Raw genomic sequence first — 18,799 nt, 5'->3', positions numbered from 1 at the left:
TGGGCTGCTGCTGCTGCTACTACTGTAGTAGCCAGGCTTGGGCTGCTGCTGCTACTACTGTAGTAGCCAGGCTTGGGCTGCTGCTGCTGCTACTACTGTAGTAGCCAGGCTTGGGCTGCTGCTGCTGCTACTACTGTAGTAGCCAGGCTTGGGCTGCTGCTGCTACTACTGTAGTAGCCAGGCTTGGGCTGCTGCTGCTACTACTGTAGTAGCCAGGCTTGGGCTGCTGCTGCTACTACTGTAGTAGCCAGGCTTGGGCTGCTGCTGCTACTACTGTAGTAGCCAGGCTTGGGCTGCTGCTGCTACTACTGTAGTAGCCAGGCTTGGGCTGCTGCTGCTACTACTGTAGTAGCCAGGCTTGGGCTGCTGCTGCTACTACTGTAGTAGCCAGGCTTGGGCTGCTGCTGCTACTACTGTAGTAGCCAGGCTTGGGCTGCTGCTGCTGCTGCTACTACTGTAGTAGCCAGGCTTGGGCTGCTGCTGCTGCTGCTACTACTGTAGTAGCCAGGCTTGGGCTGCTGCTGCTGCTGCTACTACTGTAGTAGCCAGGCTTGGGCTGCTGCTGCTGCTGCTACTACTGTAGTAGCCAGGCTTGGGCTGCTGCTGCTGCTGCTACTACTGTAGTAGCCAGGCTTGGGCTGCTGCTGCTGCTGCTACTACTGTAGTAGCCAGGCTTGGGCTGCTGCTGCTGCTGCTACTACTGTAGTAGCCAGGCTTGGGCTGCTGCTGCTGCTGCTACTACTGTAGTAGCCAGGCTTGGGCTGCTGCTGCTGCTGCTACTACTGTAGTAGCCAGGCTTGGGCTGCTGCTGCTGCTGCTACTACTGTAGTAGCCAGGCTTGGGCTGCTGCTGCTGCTGCTACTACTGTAGTAGCCAGGCTTGGGCTGCTGCTGCTGCTGCTACTACTGTAGTAGCCAGGCTTGGGCTGCTGCTGCTGCTGCTACTACTGTAGTAGCCAGGCTTGGGCTGCTGCTGCTGCTGCTACTACTGTAGTAGCCAGGCTTGGGCTGCTGCTGCTGCTGCTACTACTGTAGTAGCCAGGCTTGGGCTGCTGCTGCTGCTGCTACTACTGTAGTAGCCAGGCTTGGGCTGCTGCTGCTGCTGCTACTACTGTAGTAGCCAGGCTTGGGCTGCTGCTGCTGCTGCTACTACTGTAGTAGCCAGGCTTGGGCTGCTGCTGCTGCTGCTACTACTGTAGTAGCCAGGCTTGGGCTGCTGCTGCTGCTGCTACTACTGTAGTAGCCAGGCTTGGGCTGCTGCTGCTGCTGCTACTACTGTAGTAGCCAGGCTTGGGCTGCTGCTGCTGCTGCTACTACTGTAGTAGCCAGGCTTGGGCTGCTGCTGCTGCTGCTACTACTGTAGTAGCCAGGCTTGGGCTGCTGCTGCTGCTGCTACTACTGTAGTAGCCAGGCTTGGGCTGCTGCTGCTGCTGCTACTACTGTAGTAGCCAGGCTTGGGCTGCTGCTGCTGCTGCTACTACTGTAGTAGCCAGGCTTGGGCTGCTGCTGCTGCTGCTACTACTGTAGTAGCCAGGCTTGGGCTGCTGCTGCTGCTGCTACTACTGTAGTAGCCAGGCTTGGGCTGCTGCTGCTACTACTGTAGTAGCCAGGCTTGGGCTGCTGCTGCTACTACTGTAGTAGCCAGGCTTGGGCTGCTGCTGCTACTACTGTAGTAGCCAGGCTTGGGCTGCTGCTGCTGCTGCTACTACTGTAGTAGCCAGGCTTGGGCTGCTGCTGCTGCTGCTACTACTGTAGTAGCCAGGCTTGGGCTGCTGCTGCTGCTGCTACTACTGTAGTAGCCAGGCTTGGGCTGCTGCTGCTGCTGCTACTACTGTAGTAGCCAGGCTTGGGCTGCTGCTGCTGCTGCTACTACTGTAGTAGCCAGGCTTGGGCGGCTGCTGCTGCTGCTGCTACTACTGTAGTAGCCAGGCTTGGGCTGCTGCTGCTGCTACTGTAGTAGCCAGGCTTGGGCTGCTGCTGCTACTACTGTAGTAGCCAGGCTTGGGCTGCTGCTGCTACTACTGTAGTAGCCAGGCTTGGGCTGCTGCTGCTACTACTGTAGTAGCCAGGCTTGGGCTGCTGCTGCTACTACTGTAGTAGCCAGGCTTGGGCTGCTGCTGCTGCTGCTACTACTGTAGTAGCCAGGCTTGGGCTGCTGCTGCTGCTGCTACTACTGTAGTAGCCAGGCTTGGGCTGCTGCTGCTGCTGCTACTACTGTAGTAGCCAGGCTTGGGCTGCTGCTGCTGCTGCTACTACTGTAGTAGCCAGGCTTGGGCTGCTGCTGCTGCTGCTACTACTGTAGTAGCCAGGCTTGGGCTGCTGCTGCTGCTGCTACTACTGTAGTAGCCAGGCTTGGGCTGCTGCTGCTGCTGCTACTACTGTAGTAGCCAGGCTTGGGCTGCTGCTGCTGCTGCTACTACTGTAGTAGCCAGGCTTGGGCTGCTGCTGCTGCTGCTACTACTGTAGTAGCCAGGCTTGGGCTGCTGCTGCTGCTGCTACTACTGTAGTAGCCAGGCTTGGGCTGCTGCTGCTGCTGCTACTACTGTAGTAGCCAGGCTTGGGCTGCTGCTGCTGCTGCTACTACTGTAGTAGCCAGGCTTGGGCTGCTGCTGCTGCTGCTACTACTGTAGTAGCCAGGCTTGGGCTGCTGCTGCTGCTGCTACTACTGTAGTAGCCAGGCTTGGGCTGCTGCTGCTGCTGCTACTACTGTAGTAGCCAGGCTTGGGCTGCTGCTGCTGCTGCTACTACTGTAGTAGCCAGGCTTGGGCTGCTGCTGCTGCTGCTACTACTGTAGTAGCCAGGCTTGGGCTGCTGCTGCTGCTGCTACTACTGTAGTAGCCAGGCTTGGGCTGCTGCTGCTGCTGCTACTACTGTAGTAGCCAGGCTTGGGCTGCTGCTGCTGCTGCTACTACTGTAGTAGCCAGGCTTGGGCTGCTGCTGCTGCTGCTACTATAGTAGCCAGGCTTGGGCTGCTGCTGCTGCTGCTACTATAGTAGCCAGGCTTGGGCTGCTGCTGCTGCTGCTACTGTAGTAGCCAGGCTTGGGCTGCTGCTGCTGCTGCTACTGTAGTAGCCAGGCTTGGGCTGCTGCTGCTGCTGCTACTGTAGTAGCCAGGCTTGGGCTGCTGCTGCTGCTACTACTGTAGTAGCCAGGCTTGGGCTGCTGCTGCTGCTACTACTGTAGTAGCCAGGCTTGGGCTGCTGCTGCTGCTACTACTGTAGTAGCCAGGCTTGGGCTGCTGCTGCTGCTACTACTGTAGTAGCCAGGCTTGGGCTGCTGCTGCTGCTACTACTGTAGTAGCCAGGCTTGGGCTGCTGCTGCTGCTACTACTGTAGTAGCCAGGCTTGGGCTGCTGCTGCTGCTACTACTGTAGTAGCCAGGCTTGGGCTGCTGCTGCTGCTACTACTGTAGTAGCCAGGCTTGGGCTGCTGCTGCTGCTACTACTGTAGTAGCCAGGCTTGGGCTGCTGCTGCTGCTACTACTGTAGTAGCCAGGCTTGGGCTGCTGCTGCTGCTACTACTGTAGTAGCCAGGCTTGGGTTGCTGCTGCTGCTACTGTAGTAGCCAGGCTTGGGCTGCTGCTGCTACTACTGTAGTAGCCAGGCATCAGACTAAATGTCAAGTTTGTGGTCAGCTTGAGTTACGTTCTTGAACACTGTCCACTTATTGGCGAATACAGAGATGGAGTAATACACAAATAACACACACATAGAACAGAGGAGCTTACGACGACGTTTCGGTCCGACTTAGACCGTTTACAAAGTCACATTGAAACAGACCGAAACGTCGTCGTAAGCTCCTCTCTATGTGCGGGTTGTTCGTGTAAATCGTACTTGTTTAAAAAAATATACTTTAAACACTAGAAGTGTTTCTGGCTCAGAGACCATGGTACGCACAACACGTGGACCAGAAATGAAGAATGGCTTATTTGGTTATTAATATTTGTCTACGAAGTTCGAACGAGAGATAAAAACAATCTTAACTCGAGGGGAATGGATTTTATTGCTTACGTGTCCGGGAATGTTTTGACAGCGTCTGGAAGATGCTAGGGAGGTGTAACTATTTATTTAAGAACATAAGAACATAATGTAGGAACACTGCAGAAGGCCTACTGGCCCATACGAGGCAGGCCCTTATCAAAACGATGTCTTTGCAAACAGTACATTAAGATTGTGTATATACAATAGTGGGTTGCAATGCATGTGAATATGGAGGAATAGACTCGTAAGCAAGTGCGTTATTAAACCATACCCCCGGCCGGGATTGAACCCGCGGTCATAGACCGCGGGTTCAATCCCGGCCTGGGGTATGGTTTATTTGCAATCGTGTCATTACGATTTCTTGAGTCAAGTGCGTTATTGCCGAGCACTCATCAGTGCTCAGTAATAACCCACATGGAGATAAACACGAAGATTGATCTGTATATTTCGACCCCCTTCTGGGGTCCTCTTCAGCAGATCCCTACGTTTTTTCCATGTGGGTTAACATTGAGCACTAGGACATATTAGAAAGCGTTAAAAATATGTAGGTACATGTTAGGTTCGTCAGGAAACAGGACAAGTGTTTCCTGACGCGGGTCTGTCATATGACCCACAGCTGGAGCCTTTGGTCATCAGACCGAGACCTTCCGCTGGCTTACCCCTCCACCCCCCTCTAAAAATTAAGGTTATGATTACGTTTTTTTTTTCATATTTCACGTTTGAAGTGATAAAGATCCCAGGAGCGAAACGTTGCCTAATAAGTCCTAGTTTTGCTCACGCGTTTTTCTAAACCAGTTTGTCGTATTTTTTACCAGGGTTTATACCACAACTTGAAGGACATTGCAACCGGGGGATGGTATGGAGGATTTAAAGTTGTTGTTGACCCAAGAGCTGCAATTGCAAACTTGATTCCGACGATGCTTCTCTTGTGCAGAAAATTCTCATTCCCAGGTATTAGCCAGCGGCACGGGCGATACGTTGGCCAAATAATGCCTCGAAATGTTTTTGTCTAAGTTACAATCTAAACAGATATGCTGAGGATAGATGGTGTAGTGTTGCCAGCAACATGGCTGAGAGTACACAAGTGTATGATACACTTAGCTTATCTGTTAGACACAGCTTTGGGAACGTGGTCACTCCAAATGATTTGGAGTGACCACGGTCTCAGGACCAAAATGTGTCCAGTAAAATAGGCTATATGTGTGTGTACAAAAGACATGCTCATCATCCTCTTCGTCCTCTCAACGTAAGAACATAAGGTAGGGGCATTGCAGCAGGCCTACAGGCCCATGCTAGGTCTTCTCCCTCCCTCCCTCTTATTCCTCTCTCCTCTTCTCCCTCTCTCGTCTTCTCTCTCCCTCCGTCCGCTTGGATACCTCTTACCCCCCTGACACTTCCATCACTCCTAATACAATATTTATCTTCCTCTGCCTTATGAGATATACACAGAGATATGATAATCGCTTGCTGGAGGTTTCTTATGGTTGTTTGACATCGTTTACGAGACAAGTCTCTCAGAGCAGGACGAGACCAAGAGCTTGGCAGCTTCCCCGACTCCTAATGCACTCTGAGTGTTCCTTCAAGGAGCGTGTGGGGGACCCACGCTATCAATCACTCTTGATGCTAGACGAGGGTTCTTGATCCGGGTGATTGGGATGGACCTCCCAGGCCTCAGGGGGCTGTATGGCTCCTGTGAGTTTAGCGCCTTCCCCCGTGATAGCATCTGACATGCCCTTCTGATACGACTAGTGATTGTATACATTTGAAAGTTTCCTGGTTGCAACTCGACCATTGCGTTCCGACTTTAATCTATTTGTGTTTATATGTAAAGTGTGTGTGTGTGTATAATGCAATAATATCACAGTAAAGAGGTGATATCACAATATGCAGAACCACTGTGAAAAAAAGATGGTGAACTTCCAAGTTCTTTTGTGATTTCTCGAATTATTTCCTATTTTCACTGTATTTTTTCACACTTACGTAATATTAATAGTTATTGTCATTGCAGGTTCGTAATGACAGCCAGTGAGGTGGAGATCGGAGTGTGGGTGGAGGGCACGCAGAAGTGGGTGACGGGGGTGACTCGCCGTACCACCTGTCACGACCTCATCAAGGCTCTTCTCCGTGCCCAGAGCCCCGCCGCCCGTGCTGAAGACAGCGACGTCATCCAGTACGTCATTGTGGAGCGCTGGCGCAAGGTGGAGCGACCGCTGGACCACGAGCAGCGCATCCTGAAGGTGAGGACAGTAAAGATGCTAATTTATCTCGTGACGGTGGTAGACACTGAAACCTTGGTATGTATGTGTGTGTATTTGTATGGGTAATATATATATATATATATATATATATATATATATATATATATATATATATATATATATATATATATATATATACATATATATATATAGGTAGTAGGTTGGTAGACAGCAACCACCCAGGGAAGTACTACCGTCCTGCCAGATGACTGTGAAACAGAAACCTATAACTGTTTTGCATGATGGTAGGATTGCTGGTTTCTTTTTCTGTCTCATAAACACCCTAGATAACAGGGATATTTTGCTACTCCTACTTACACTTTGCTCACACTTCAGACACGCACATGCATATATATATTATATATATATATATATATATTTATATATATATATATATATATATATATATATATATATAATGTACATATATCTAGGTTTTTCCCCTTTTTCTAAATAGCTCTTGTTCTTCTTTATTTCTTCTATTGTCCATGGGGAAGTGGAAAAGAATCTTTCCTCCGTAAGCCATGCGTGTCGTAGGAGGCGACTAAAATGCCGGGAGCAATGGGCTAGTAACCCCTTCTCCTGTAGACATTTACTAAAAAAGAGAAGAAGAAAAACTTTATAAAACTGGGATGCTTAAATGTGCGTGGATGTAGTGCGGATGACAAGAAACAGATGATTGCTGATGTTATGAATGAAAAGAAGTTGGATGTCCTGGCCCTAAGCGAAACAAAGCTGAAGGGGGTAGGAGAGTTTCAGTGGGGGGAAATAAATGGAATTAAATCTGGAGTATCTGAGAGAGTTAGAGCAAAGGAAGGGGTAGTTGTGATGTTGAAGGATCAGTTATGGAAGGAGAAAAGAGAATATGAATGTGTAAATTCAAGAATTTTGTGGATTAAAGTAAAGGTTGGATGCGAAAAGTGGGTCATAGTAAGCGTGTATGTACCTGGAGAAGAGAGGAATGTAGAGGAGAGAGAGAGATTTTGGGAGATGTTAAGTGAATGTATAGGAGCCTTTGAACCAAGTGAGAGAGTAATTGTGGTAGGGGACCTGAATGCTAAAGTAGGAGAAACTTTTAGAGAGGGTGTGGTAGGTAAGTTTGGGGTGCCAGGTGTAAATGATAATGGGAGCCCTTTGATTGAACTTTGTATAGAAGGGGGTTTAGTTATAGGTAATACATATTTTAAGAAAAAGAGGATAAATAAGTATACAAGATATGATGTAGGGCGAAATGACAGTAATTTGTTGGATTATGTATTGGTAGATAAAAGACTGTTGAGTAGACTTCAGGATGTACATGTTTATAGAGGGGCCACAGATATATCAGATCACTTTCTAGTTGTAGCTACACTGAGAGTAAAAGGTAGATGGGATACAAGGAGAATAGAAGCATCAGGGAAGAGAGAGGTGAAGGTTTATAAACTAAAAGAGGAGGCAGTTAGGGTAAGATATAAACAGCAGTTGGTGGATAGATGGGCTAATGAGAGCATAGGCAATGGGGTCGAAGAGGTAGGTTTAAAAATGTAGTGTTAGAGTGTTCAGCAGAAGTTTGTGGTTACAGGAAAGTGGGTGTGGGAGGGAAGAGGAGCGATTGGTGGAATGATGATGTAAAGAGAGTAGTAAGGGAGAAAAAGTTAGCATATGAGAAGTTTTTACAAAGTAGAAGTGATGCAAGGAGGGAAGAGTATATGGAGAAAAAGAGAGAGGTTAAGAGAGTGGTGAAGCAATGTAAAAAGAGAGCAAATGAGAGAGTGGGCGAGATGTTATCAACAAATTTTGTTGAAAATAAGAAAAAGTTTTGGAGTAAGATTAACAAGTTAAGGAAGCCTAGAGAACAAATGGATTTGTCAGTTAAAAATAGGAGAGGAGAGTTATTAAATGGAGAGTTAGAGGTATTGGGAAGATGGAGGGAATATTTTGAGGAATTGTTAAATGTTGATGAAGATAGGGAAGCTGTGATTTCGTGTATAGGGCAAGGAGGAATAACATCTTGTAGGAGTGAGGAAGAGCCAGTTGTGAGTGTGGGGGGAAGTTCGTGAGGCAGTAGGTAAAATGAAAGTGGGTAAGGCAGCCGGGATTGATGGGATAAAGATAGAAATGTTAAAAGCAGGTGGGGATATAGTTTTGGGGTGGTTGGTGCAATTATTTAATAAATGTATGGAAGAGGGTAAGGTACCTAGGGATTGGCAGAGAGCATGCATAGTTCCTTTTGTATAAAGGCAAAGGGGACAAAAGAGAGTGCAAAAATTATAGGGAGGTAAGTCTGTTGAGTAAGGCTGGTAAAGTGTATGGTAGAGTTATTATTGAAAGAATTAAGAGTAAGACGGAGAATAGGATAGCAGATGAACAAGGAGGCTTTAGGAAAGGTAGGGGTGTGTGGACCAGGTGTTTACAGTGAAACACATAAGTGAACAGTATTTAGATAAGGCTAAAGAGGTCTTTGTTTCCCAGTAAAAGTAGGCCTTAGACAAGGATGTGTGATGTCACCGTGGTTGTTTAATATATTTATAGATGGGGTTGTAAGAGAAGTAAATGCGAGGGTCTTGGCAAGAGGCGTGGAGAAAAAAGATAAAGAATCACACATAAAGTGGGAGTTGTCACAGTTGCTCTTTGCTGATGACACTGTGCTCTTGGGAGATTCTGAAGAGAAGTTGCAGAGATTGGTGGATGAATTTGGTAGGGTGTGCAAAAGAAGAAAAATAAAAGTGAATACAGGAAAGAGTAAGGTTATGAGGATAGCAGAAAGATTAGGTGATGAAAGATTGGATATCAGACTGGAGGGAGAGAGTATGGAGGAGGTGAATGTATTCAGATATTTGGGAGTTGACGTGTCAGCGGATGGGTCTATGAAAGATGAGGTGAATCATAGAATTGATGAGGGGAAAAGGGTGAGTGGTGCACTTAGGAGTCTGTGGAGACAAAGAACTTTGTCCTTGGAGGCAAAGAGGGGAATGTATGAGAGTATAGTTTTACCAACACTCTTATATGGGTGTGAAGCATGGGTGATGAATGTTGCAGTGAGGAGAAGGCTGGAGGCAGTGGAGATGTCATGTCTGAGGGCAATGTGTGGTGTGAATATAATGCAGAGAATTCGTAGTTTTGAAGTTAGGAGGAGGTGCGGGATTACCAAAACTGTTGTCCAGAGGGCTGAAGAAGGGTTGTTGAGGTGGTTCGGACATGTAGAGAGAATGGAGCGAAACAGAGTGACTTCAAGAGTGTATCAGTCTGTAGTGGAAGGAAGGCGGGGTAGGGGTCGGCCTAGGAAAGGTTGGAGGGAGGGGGTAAAGGAGGTTTTGTGTGCGAGGGGCTTGGACTTCCAGCAGGCATGCGTGAGCGTGTTTGATAGGAGTGAATGGAGACAAATGGTTTTTAATACTTGACGTGCTGTTGGAGTGTGAGCAAAGTAACATTTATGAAGGGGTTCAGGGAAACCGGCAGGCCGGACTTGAGCCCTGGAGATGGGAAGTACAGTGCCTGCACTCTGAAGGAGGGGTGTTAATGTTGCAGTTTAAAAACTGTAGTGTAAAGCACCCTTCTGGCAAGACAGTGATGGAGTGAATGATGGTGAAAGTTTTTCTTTTTCGGGCCACCCTGCCTTGGTGGGAATCGGCTAGTGTGATAAAAAGAAAAATTAATTATATATATATATATATATATATATATATATATATATATATATATATATATATATATATATATACAAAATTATATATATATATATATATATATATATATATATATATATATATATATATATATATATATATATATACACACACACTAGGATAGGAATAAATTCTTCTCCCTCCCCCCCACAAAAAATCATTTTTATCGTTATAACTAAAACTCCGGTAGGCTTTTTAAATGTTTTATTACAAGAACATTATTGCTCTGTTATAGGCAGAGTTATAGATAAGTAAGACATGCTCAACAGTCGGGTATCTTTATTACGAAAAGCATCGCCTACGCAGTAGGCTTCTTCAGTCGGTATTGTAAAGCATCTTAGTATACAAGTGTGTAGAGTCAGGAGGTAGAAGTTTGTGCTAGATGTGTCGTCTGTAACACCGATTATACATATACATGGAGAAGTCTGGGCATATCTCCTGTAATATAGAAAAGCTATGGATGTCTGGTTCATTTCGTACGTCGGTTTACTTGCGGCCAGCAGGAAAACAGCCTGATTGATCAAGTCCTGATCCACTGCGAGGCCTGGTCAGGGACCTGGCCGAGGGGGCGTTGACCCCCGTAACACCCTCCAGGTAACCATAGAATAAATATAATCATGGTAATCACGGGAAAGAATTATAAAGAATTATACATTATTTGATGTATAATTTTAATCAAATATTGTATAATTATACATCAGATATTGTATAATTATGATGTATTATCATCTCTATTATTCAGCCGTTCAATAAAATTGTTTTAAATTATTCCAAATATACTCCCAGCATAGGTCTACTGGCCCATGCTAGGCAGGTCTTACCTGGAGGGTGTTAGAGGGTCAACGCCCCCGCGGCCCGATCCATGACCATGCCTCGCGGTAGATCAGGGCCTGGTCAACCAGATTGTTACTGCTGGCTGAACGTAAAACCGACATACAAACCACAGCCCGGCTGGTCTTAGCGAACGATTCTCACTCATTTGTCCATCATGTTGCCCCGTGGCCTGGTGGCAAAAGATCTCGCTTCACGTGGTGAGTGTCCGGGTTGGTTCCCAGCGAGGGTAGAAACATTGAGCGAGTTTCTTTACACCGGTTGTCTGTGTTCATGGGTACCTGGGTGTTAGTGGACTGGTGTGGGTCACATCCTGGGTGTTAGTGGACTGGTGTAGGTCACATCCTGGGTGTTAGTGGACTGGTGTGGGTCACATCCTGGGTGTTAGTGGACTGGTGTGGGTCACATCCTGGGTGTTAGTGGACTGGTGTAGGTCACATCCTGGGTGTTAGTGGACTGGTGTAGGTCACATCCTGGGTGTTAGTGGACTGGTGTAGGTCACATCCTGGGTGTTAGTGGACTGGTGTAGGTCACATCCTGGGTGTTAGTGGACTGGTGTAGGTCACATCCTGGGTGTTAGTGGACTGGTGTAGGTCACATCCTGGGACAAAAACTGATCTAATTTGCCCGAAATACTATGCATAACAAGCGGCTTTCTATATAGCTGTATATGTCATTGATGTCAGCTATGAAAAACCATACCCCGGCCGGGATTGAACCCGCGGTCAGAGAGTCTCAAAACTCCAGACCGTCGCGTTAGCCACTAGACCAGCTAGCCACAATAACATTCGTCCAACTAGGTATATTTCTACACCATAGGAAGGTTAGTGGCTAACGCGACGGGCTGGAGTTTTGAGACTCTGACCGCTGGTTCAATCCCGGCCGGGGTATGTTTTTTTTGCAATCGTGTCATTACGATTTCGTGAGTCATGTCAGCTATGGTCTGTATAAGTTGTATCATGTACTTACAGTAATTATTATTATTATATAATCCTTGCCCCTATGACAGGTGTGGCGGACTTGGGGAGAGGCGGTGGGAGAGGTGAGGTTCTCCCTTCGCCGGGTGGGCGATGGAGAGAGCGCAGGAACCAACAACAGCAGCGGCAGGCCAGAGCGAAGTAGGAAAAGACAGAAATGGAAGCATGTCCACGGCTCCAGAGAAACGCTTCACCCGAAGAAACTGACCAGAGAAGATCCCAAATTCAGGTGAGACGAAGATGAGACTGTCGCGTTAGCCACTGGACCAGCTAGCCACAATGAGATTCATCCAACTAGGTATATTTCTACACCATAGGAAGGTTAGCATAGGCACCACTGTGACCACAAATGCAAGTTGTTACAGACCAATCTCTGGACGGCCTGGAGTTTTGAGACTCTGATCGTGGGTTCTATCCCCGTCCGTGGTATGGTTTGTTTGCAATCGTGTCATTACGATTTCGTGAGTCATGAGACTGTGTTTTGTGTATTCCATTTGAACATAGAGGAGCACTGCAGCAGGCCTACTGGCCCCTACTAGGCAGGTTCTTCTTAAACCCCAACCCATTATCAGTGTCATCCAAGGAATAAGCTTTGATAACCCTATTAACTAGTGTATTTATCCAACCTGTATTTGAAGCTACCCAAGGTTTTAGCTTCAATAACTCTACAAGGCAGATTGTTCCTCTCATCTATTACATTTCTAAACCAGTACTCTATATCCATTCTAAATCTAAGTTTACCCAATTTAAATCCATTATCTTGAGTTGTTCCTTGAAGCGATACCTTCAGAACCTTGTATATCTTCCCATATCTTGCACACGTGTGCATGATACCTAGGTGATGCAGACACATGTGCAAGGTAGCTAGGTGTGGCAGACACATGCGCAAGGTACTTAGGTGTTGCAGAGACATGCAAGATATCTAATGTTGCATACACATGGGCAAGGTACCTAGATGTTACAGAAACACATGTGCAAGATACCTAGGTATTGCAGACACACACATGTGCAAGATACCTAGGTGTTGCGCACACATGGGCAAGGTAACTAGGTGTTGCAGACACCTGTGCAAGGTACCTAGGTGTTGCATACACATGGGCAAGGTACCTAGGTGTTGCGCGCGCACACACGTGCAAGGCACCTAGGTTTTGCAGACACCTGTGCAAGGTACCTAGGTGTTGCATACACATGGGCAAGGTACCTAGGTGTTGCATACACATGGGCAAGGTACCTAGGTGTTGCATACACACGTGCAAGGTACCTAGGTGTTGCATACACGTGCAAGGTACCTAGGTGTTGCGCGCACACACGTGCAAGGCACCTAGGTTTTGCAGACACCTGTGCAAGGTACCTAGGTGCTGTGCACACACGTGCAAGGCACCTAGGTGTTGCACACGTCTCCAATTCTGACTCTTCTGTTTCATATGTTAATGGAATGCAGAGGCGACAAAGACGCATCCACACTGCATTATAAATCTGGTGGATCAGTGCATTATAAATCTGGTGGATCAGTGCATTATAAATCTGGTGGATCAGTGCATTATAAATCTGGTGGATCAGTGCATTATAAATCTGGTGGATCAGTGCATTATAAATCTGGTGGATCAGTGCATTATAAATCTGGTGGATCAGTGCATTATAAATCTGGTGGATCAGTGCATTATAAATCTGGTGGATCAGTGCATTATAAATCTGGTGGATCAGTGCATTATAAATCTGGTGGATCAGTGCATTATAAATCTGGTGGATCACTGCATTATGTAGTATCTGGTGGATCAGTGCATTATAAAGCTGGTGGATCAGTGCATTATAAAGCTGGTGGATCAGTGCATTATAAAGCTGGTGGATCAGTGCATTATAAAGCTGGTGGATCAGTGCATTATAAAGCTGGTGGATCAGTGCATTATAAAGCTGGTGGATCAGTGCATTATAAAGCTGGTGGATCAGTGCATTATAAAGCTGGTGGATCAGTGCATTATAAAGCTGGTGGATCATTGCATTATAAATCTGGTGGATCACTGCATTATGTAGTATCTGGTGGATCACTGCATTATGTAGTATCTGGTGGATCAGTGCATTATAAAGCTTTCTTCTGGGTGGATCAGTACATTACTGGCCTCCACGTTTAACAGATTACATCAAGTGAACAAAACTGTGAAAGTTAAAACGGGTAAACTGAAAGAGTTGTCCTCGGGCGGTGCAAGAGGACGTAAGGTTCATATTACCAGTCCGTAGTGTGGGAGTCTAGACCTTACCGACCCTCGCACACGCCAATGAATGATTCTTACGCTAGTTTTTTTGGGGGGCGTAATATTATGATTACAAAAAAGCGCAAAACCGGTATGGGTCATTCAGCGCCGGGCTCTCGCAATTGGCAACATGGATGGAGACTGTTGCAAATTCTATGTTGTCTTAGCAATAGTTTATTTGGGTATGTTAAAAACTGTTAGATTATTAGTTGTATAGTAATAAAGTGTAAACTATTTAATATAACTCAAAGTACCTTTTTTTTATTGGTATCTTTATTACACTATAACAAAAAATATTTAGCAAAGTTAAAACCATTTGAATAAATCATTTATAAAAGTATTAAAACGACAGATATTCAGTGGTTTGTCCATTTTTTTTTTCACAGTTGTCTATGTCGGTACACGAGTGTTTGTTCACCAGGGGAGAACAAACACTGCCTAACTGAGTGTTCCCACTGCAAGTGGTCAGTGTTACAGCACACCACAAAAAAATATTGTTACTACAGGCAGCCAGATGAATGGAAAAAGTCGCACCTCCAGTCTCTCAGTGAAGGGTCTCAGCCTCACTAGTTGCTAGTACTGCTAATCTTTTACTTCCATTTATATCTCTCAACCTTATTCAGTTTATGTAACTTACCCTCGTGTTTCCTACTTGGTATATTAATGGTGTACACGTGGTACTTGTGTATATGGGTCGTATAAATTAGTAGTGGTGGTGGATGAGGTTGAACGATGATCTGGAAGTATCCCACAATGTTCAGGTGAAGGGCTGATATCAGTAGTCTAGTGGCAGTCACCTGTTGAAAGTCACCTGTAGACAGTCACCTGTGTAGTGCCAGGGGAGGGACGTAATATTGGCTGCATCTTACCTGTAGCTTTGTCTAAATCAATTCATTACTAAATCTGAGTGACTTGTGTGGGATGGCGATAGTTATAACTTAAGATGTTTGATCCATGGGATAACATGAGGGGATATCAATGATCTTTTCTCTTAGTTTTTAGTGCTAAATGATACTGGTTTAATATTTTCTTTTAGTATATTAAACATCGTTTGAAAGACAGCTGGTGACACAGTAGCTTGACTCACAACTTGAACTGGTCAAATAGCGAGCAAAAAAAAGTATTGGGAAATTTTAAATGATATTGTGTGAGACCTGGAGAAAGGAAGGGCTGTAACTCGTAGCTGGAAATATAAAATTACCCGACAGAAAAAAGCCATGTATTTCCTAAAGCCAAAGAAAAGTTGCTTCTTTAGATAGTGATTGATTTAACTAGAATATTAATTTTGTGGAAGTTTGTTTCTTCGTTAGATGGTGTATATAAACTGAGTGATAATATATCCTTGTTGCAATATTTAAGTGTTTTTTCTTCAGTATATTAAATAAATTTCTTGTAAAAACTGCATTGGAAAGTAGACTCAAAGATCAGACGTTGCTTGCAGCAGCAGCAGCACTTACAACAACTTGTTCACCAGAGTAGAAATGACTTGGAAAAACTTGTATTAGAATGGTTGAAGTAAGAATGAGGAGGAACTCAATTTAGGTTTGACCAGCAATCATTTCGTCATTTTTTCCAGCTCCTCTCACTCTCTCATTTTATACATCTGCTCTTGAGCGGCTGCCAATATGAAGTTTGTACAGTGTGTTTGTCAGCCTGGGTGTTCAACCTCCTCACACATCTCCATGTTACTGCAGCATAAAAGGTACAATGCTAATGCCTTATGAATCTGGTGCTTCCTGCACATTACTAATGCTTGTGTTTCTTATGGACATTATTGTTCCTTGTACTTCACTCTGCTTTTGTATGACAGTGACTTTATGGTGTTGCTCTGTCCTTAGCGATTACGTTTTTTTATGGATTGTGACCTTCCGTAAAGATTTGAAAAATTGTCACAAAGACCCCTTTGGGGCTATCCTATGTCATTTACACATGTTATGTTTGACATTACTATTATAATCAAAACTGAGCGCTTATTCCACAAAGGTCATACAGTGCTAACTATGTATGGCAGTTGTACAGGACCTGTACCTAAATAAACTTGCTAATCTCGAGACGCTGCTTCATCTGCACACACTTTCCCGTCACAGGCTGAAGTATAACTGTCAGGTCTACTGCTAAGTGTCTCCACTTTCCTAGAGATCTAACTGTAGTCAATTTGACTGGAGAGCTGCAATAGGACCAACACTATATTTTGGGCTTGCCTTTCCTGGTTACTCAACTTTTGCTCGTATTTATGAGAACTGGTTCTTTTTTTCCATAATTCTTAGAGGCTCCATGTATAGCCATTCTCAGACCAAGAGTGAAACTTCAACTGAGGGACTAGAGATCGATCCTGTCATGAATGCAAACTGTGGGCAGGTTACCTTGCACATAGCAGTAGCAGTAATAAGGTACCTGGGTGTTAGCCAACTGTTGTTCCAGGGAGGGTGGTGGCATACGTTGTAATGGGTTCTTCTGAGCTCCATCACATCCCATGTAATGATGACTGGCCTTATCTTGTACACAACCCATTTAGGACCTACTTTTACATAGTTTAATGTACTGGCCAAGAGTAGTGGTAGTGACCTCAGTGTGGTAATTTAACTTTTACCAGGGAAAGCAGAGGTGCTCCAGAATTTCTATGTGGTAGGAACTCAGGGGGTTGACATTCTGGTTGGAAGGAGGTAGGGGTGGAACTAAGGGATTTGTCTTGAAGCTGAGTTATTTTCATTTAGGGGGCTTTGGGAATGGAGGAATGGGACGATTATTAGGGGGCTTCAGGCTCCCCTCCCCCCACCTTTTTACTGCCACTGAAAGTCTATTATACAACACTTCACCTATGATGGAACTTTATCAAGAACAGAAAAATAAGCACACTGCCTTAAGACTACAAGCATCCTGCAGTCAGGTCAGGTAATGGTGAGGTCGGTGGTGAAGATAATACCTTGAGAGGGTTGGGCCTGGTTGAGGAGTTTTATATTTTGTATGTTGATAAATTACAATGTGTGTGATGGCTTTTGCTACAGTATATATTTCCTTATTTTGTTCCAAGGTTTTGGCAACGTGAATGGCCACTGTTTTGAGACATCTTTGTTTTGTTCAGTTTTTCGTATACCAGTTGTGCTTTCTACCAGTCCGTGAGATAGAGATGTAGATTACAATGGACCACAGGAGTTGGTGCTTACCATTCTACATGCATACATTTGTCCTTGGAGAAATCTGTAAATCTCACTCTGGCTGGAAAAAAAAAGTTACAGCCCCCCACAGGGAGGCTGTAGAAGTCTCTCAGGATTGCAGAATTGCATATAGAAAACAGATGCAGATACCTAGATGTTGCACATCTGTAATTCATGAACTGCATATATTACTAGCACCACAATACCAAAACCAAAGAGGCATAAGCATAGAATTGTTTGTGCACATGGAATTTGTAGTGAAAAATCTCTACATGAAATGCAAACACACTGAAGATGCTATGTCTACCTTGAGGTTCCCACCCATGCAATACATAAAATTCCTTGACCTGATGCAGTGATCCCAGTCCTGCCCTCTCATTGTTGCCTGACTTTCATCTCTGACTATACCACCTGACCTCAAAATGCATGTATTCTTTAAGGGCAGTTTTTTTTTTGTTTATTTTCATGTATTTGATAAAACTTCACTGTATGTGATACATGGTGTATTAAAGGCTTGCTCTACCAAGTGTCTGGCATTACCACTCATCAGCCTAAGATATTGCCCATTTGCTTCAATGTGGTGGTGGAGGAAGAGACCTCAAGTGTTTTTGAATTGATCACCATTTTTGTAGAAGTTACCACTACAGTGACATCACTACAGTGAGGTCATCACTACCACCAAGGTGGTGGCAGAGACTAGTTAATGGTCCAGGTTGGACTGAAACGTTGTTACAAGTTTCATTCTTTTATGTGCAGGTTATTTTTGCAAGGTGGTGACCCCAGTGATAGTAGTTACTTCATTTATTTATTTATATTTTATTCACTACAGGAGGGTCACCAAGGTTACAATCCTCCTTAAAAATAAAGTATACTTTAATATTTAAACTACCGAGGTAAAAACTGAGACAGTAGTGTTTCAGTCCCTTTGTACATTAGCATAAAATAAACCTTAACCCCTATAATAGGGGCCAAAGTAAATTACATTATTTCAACAAGGACCCTCAAGGGAGGTGCCTTGATGCTGATGAGGGGCTCTTGATCTAGGGAATTGGATTTGTGCTCCAGTTACCTGAAGTGAGCCTGAATGCCTTCCACTTCCCTCACATGTCCTGTATAATCCTATGGGTTTAGTGCTCCCCATGATTATAATCAAAGAGAGAATTCTTTGCATATACAGTAGGCCCCACTTATACAGCAGGTTAGGTTCCAGGCTACTGCTGGAAAGCAGAACACCATTTTTTCCACTTATAAATGCCAGACAAGAAGTTTACACTAACTTGTATTAGGTTAATAATAGAACTAGGCATTAAAAACACAATAAAGAGTAAAATAATACACAGTACATTCATTACTTACCTTAAAATATTTGTATGTAGTCTTAATGTATGGCAAGAGGTGAGTAGTTATTTGTAGGAAGTCAGGTGTAGGTAGCTGGTAGATGTAGCTATGTAGTCCACCTGGCTACATAGCTGCACCTACTTACATGGCTACATGATATTTAATGCAGCCCAGTTTAATCGTTTCTAACAACTACCTTTTAGATGCCATCATAAACGAAGGGAGAAGTAATGAATAATTCATGCTGAGAATTGTAAACAAAAGCGTTGTGTTATGGGGAGTGACTGGGCCAATACAGATCCATACACGTTTTCTCTGATGCTGGACCAGAGAAAACGTAATGTTTTC

General features: G+C 44.9%; 1 protein-coding gene across 3 annotated transcripts in view; it reads left to right on the top strand.

Moving 5' to 3' along the window:
- The window catches only part of LOC128699631 (ras association domain-containing protein 10-like), a 454,877-nt gene that overhangs the window by 430,705 nt on the left and 5,373 nt on the right, over nucleotides 1-18,799 (top strand). For all 3 annotated transcript variants that reach the window (XM_053792362.2, XM_053792361.2, XM_053792360.2), the window contains 2 exons: nucleotides 5,987-6,215; nucleotides 11,742-11,938. In XM_053792362.2, the coding sequence (XP_053648337.1) occupies nucleotides 5,994-6,215; nucleotides 11,742-11,938 (419 nt within the window). In that variant the 5' untranslated portion in view covers nucleotides 5,987-5,993. The remainder of the gene's footprint in view (nucleotides 1-5,986; nucleotides 6,216-11,741; nucleotides 11,939-18,799) is intronic.

This window comes from Cherax quadricarinatus, chromosome 67 (assembly GCF_038502225.1).
Source record: "Cherax quadricarinatus isolate ZL_2023a chromosome 67, ASM3850222v1, whole genome shotgun sequence".
In the NCBI taxonomy this organism is placed as follows: domain Eukaryota; kingdom Metazoa; phylum Arthropoda; class Malacostraca; order Decapoda; family Parastacidae; genus Cherax; species Cherax quadricarinatus.
The sequence above is the reverse complement of the archived record's forward strand: the minus strand, read 5'-3'. Positions and strand labels throughout refer to the sequence as shown.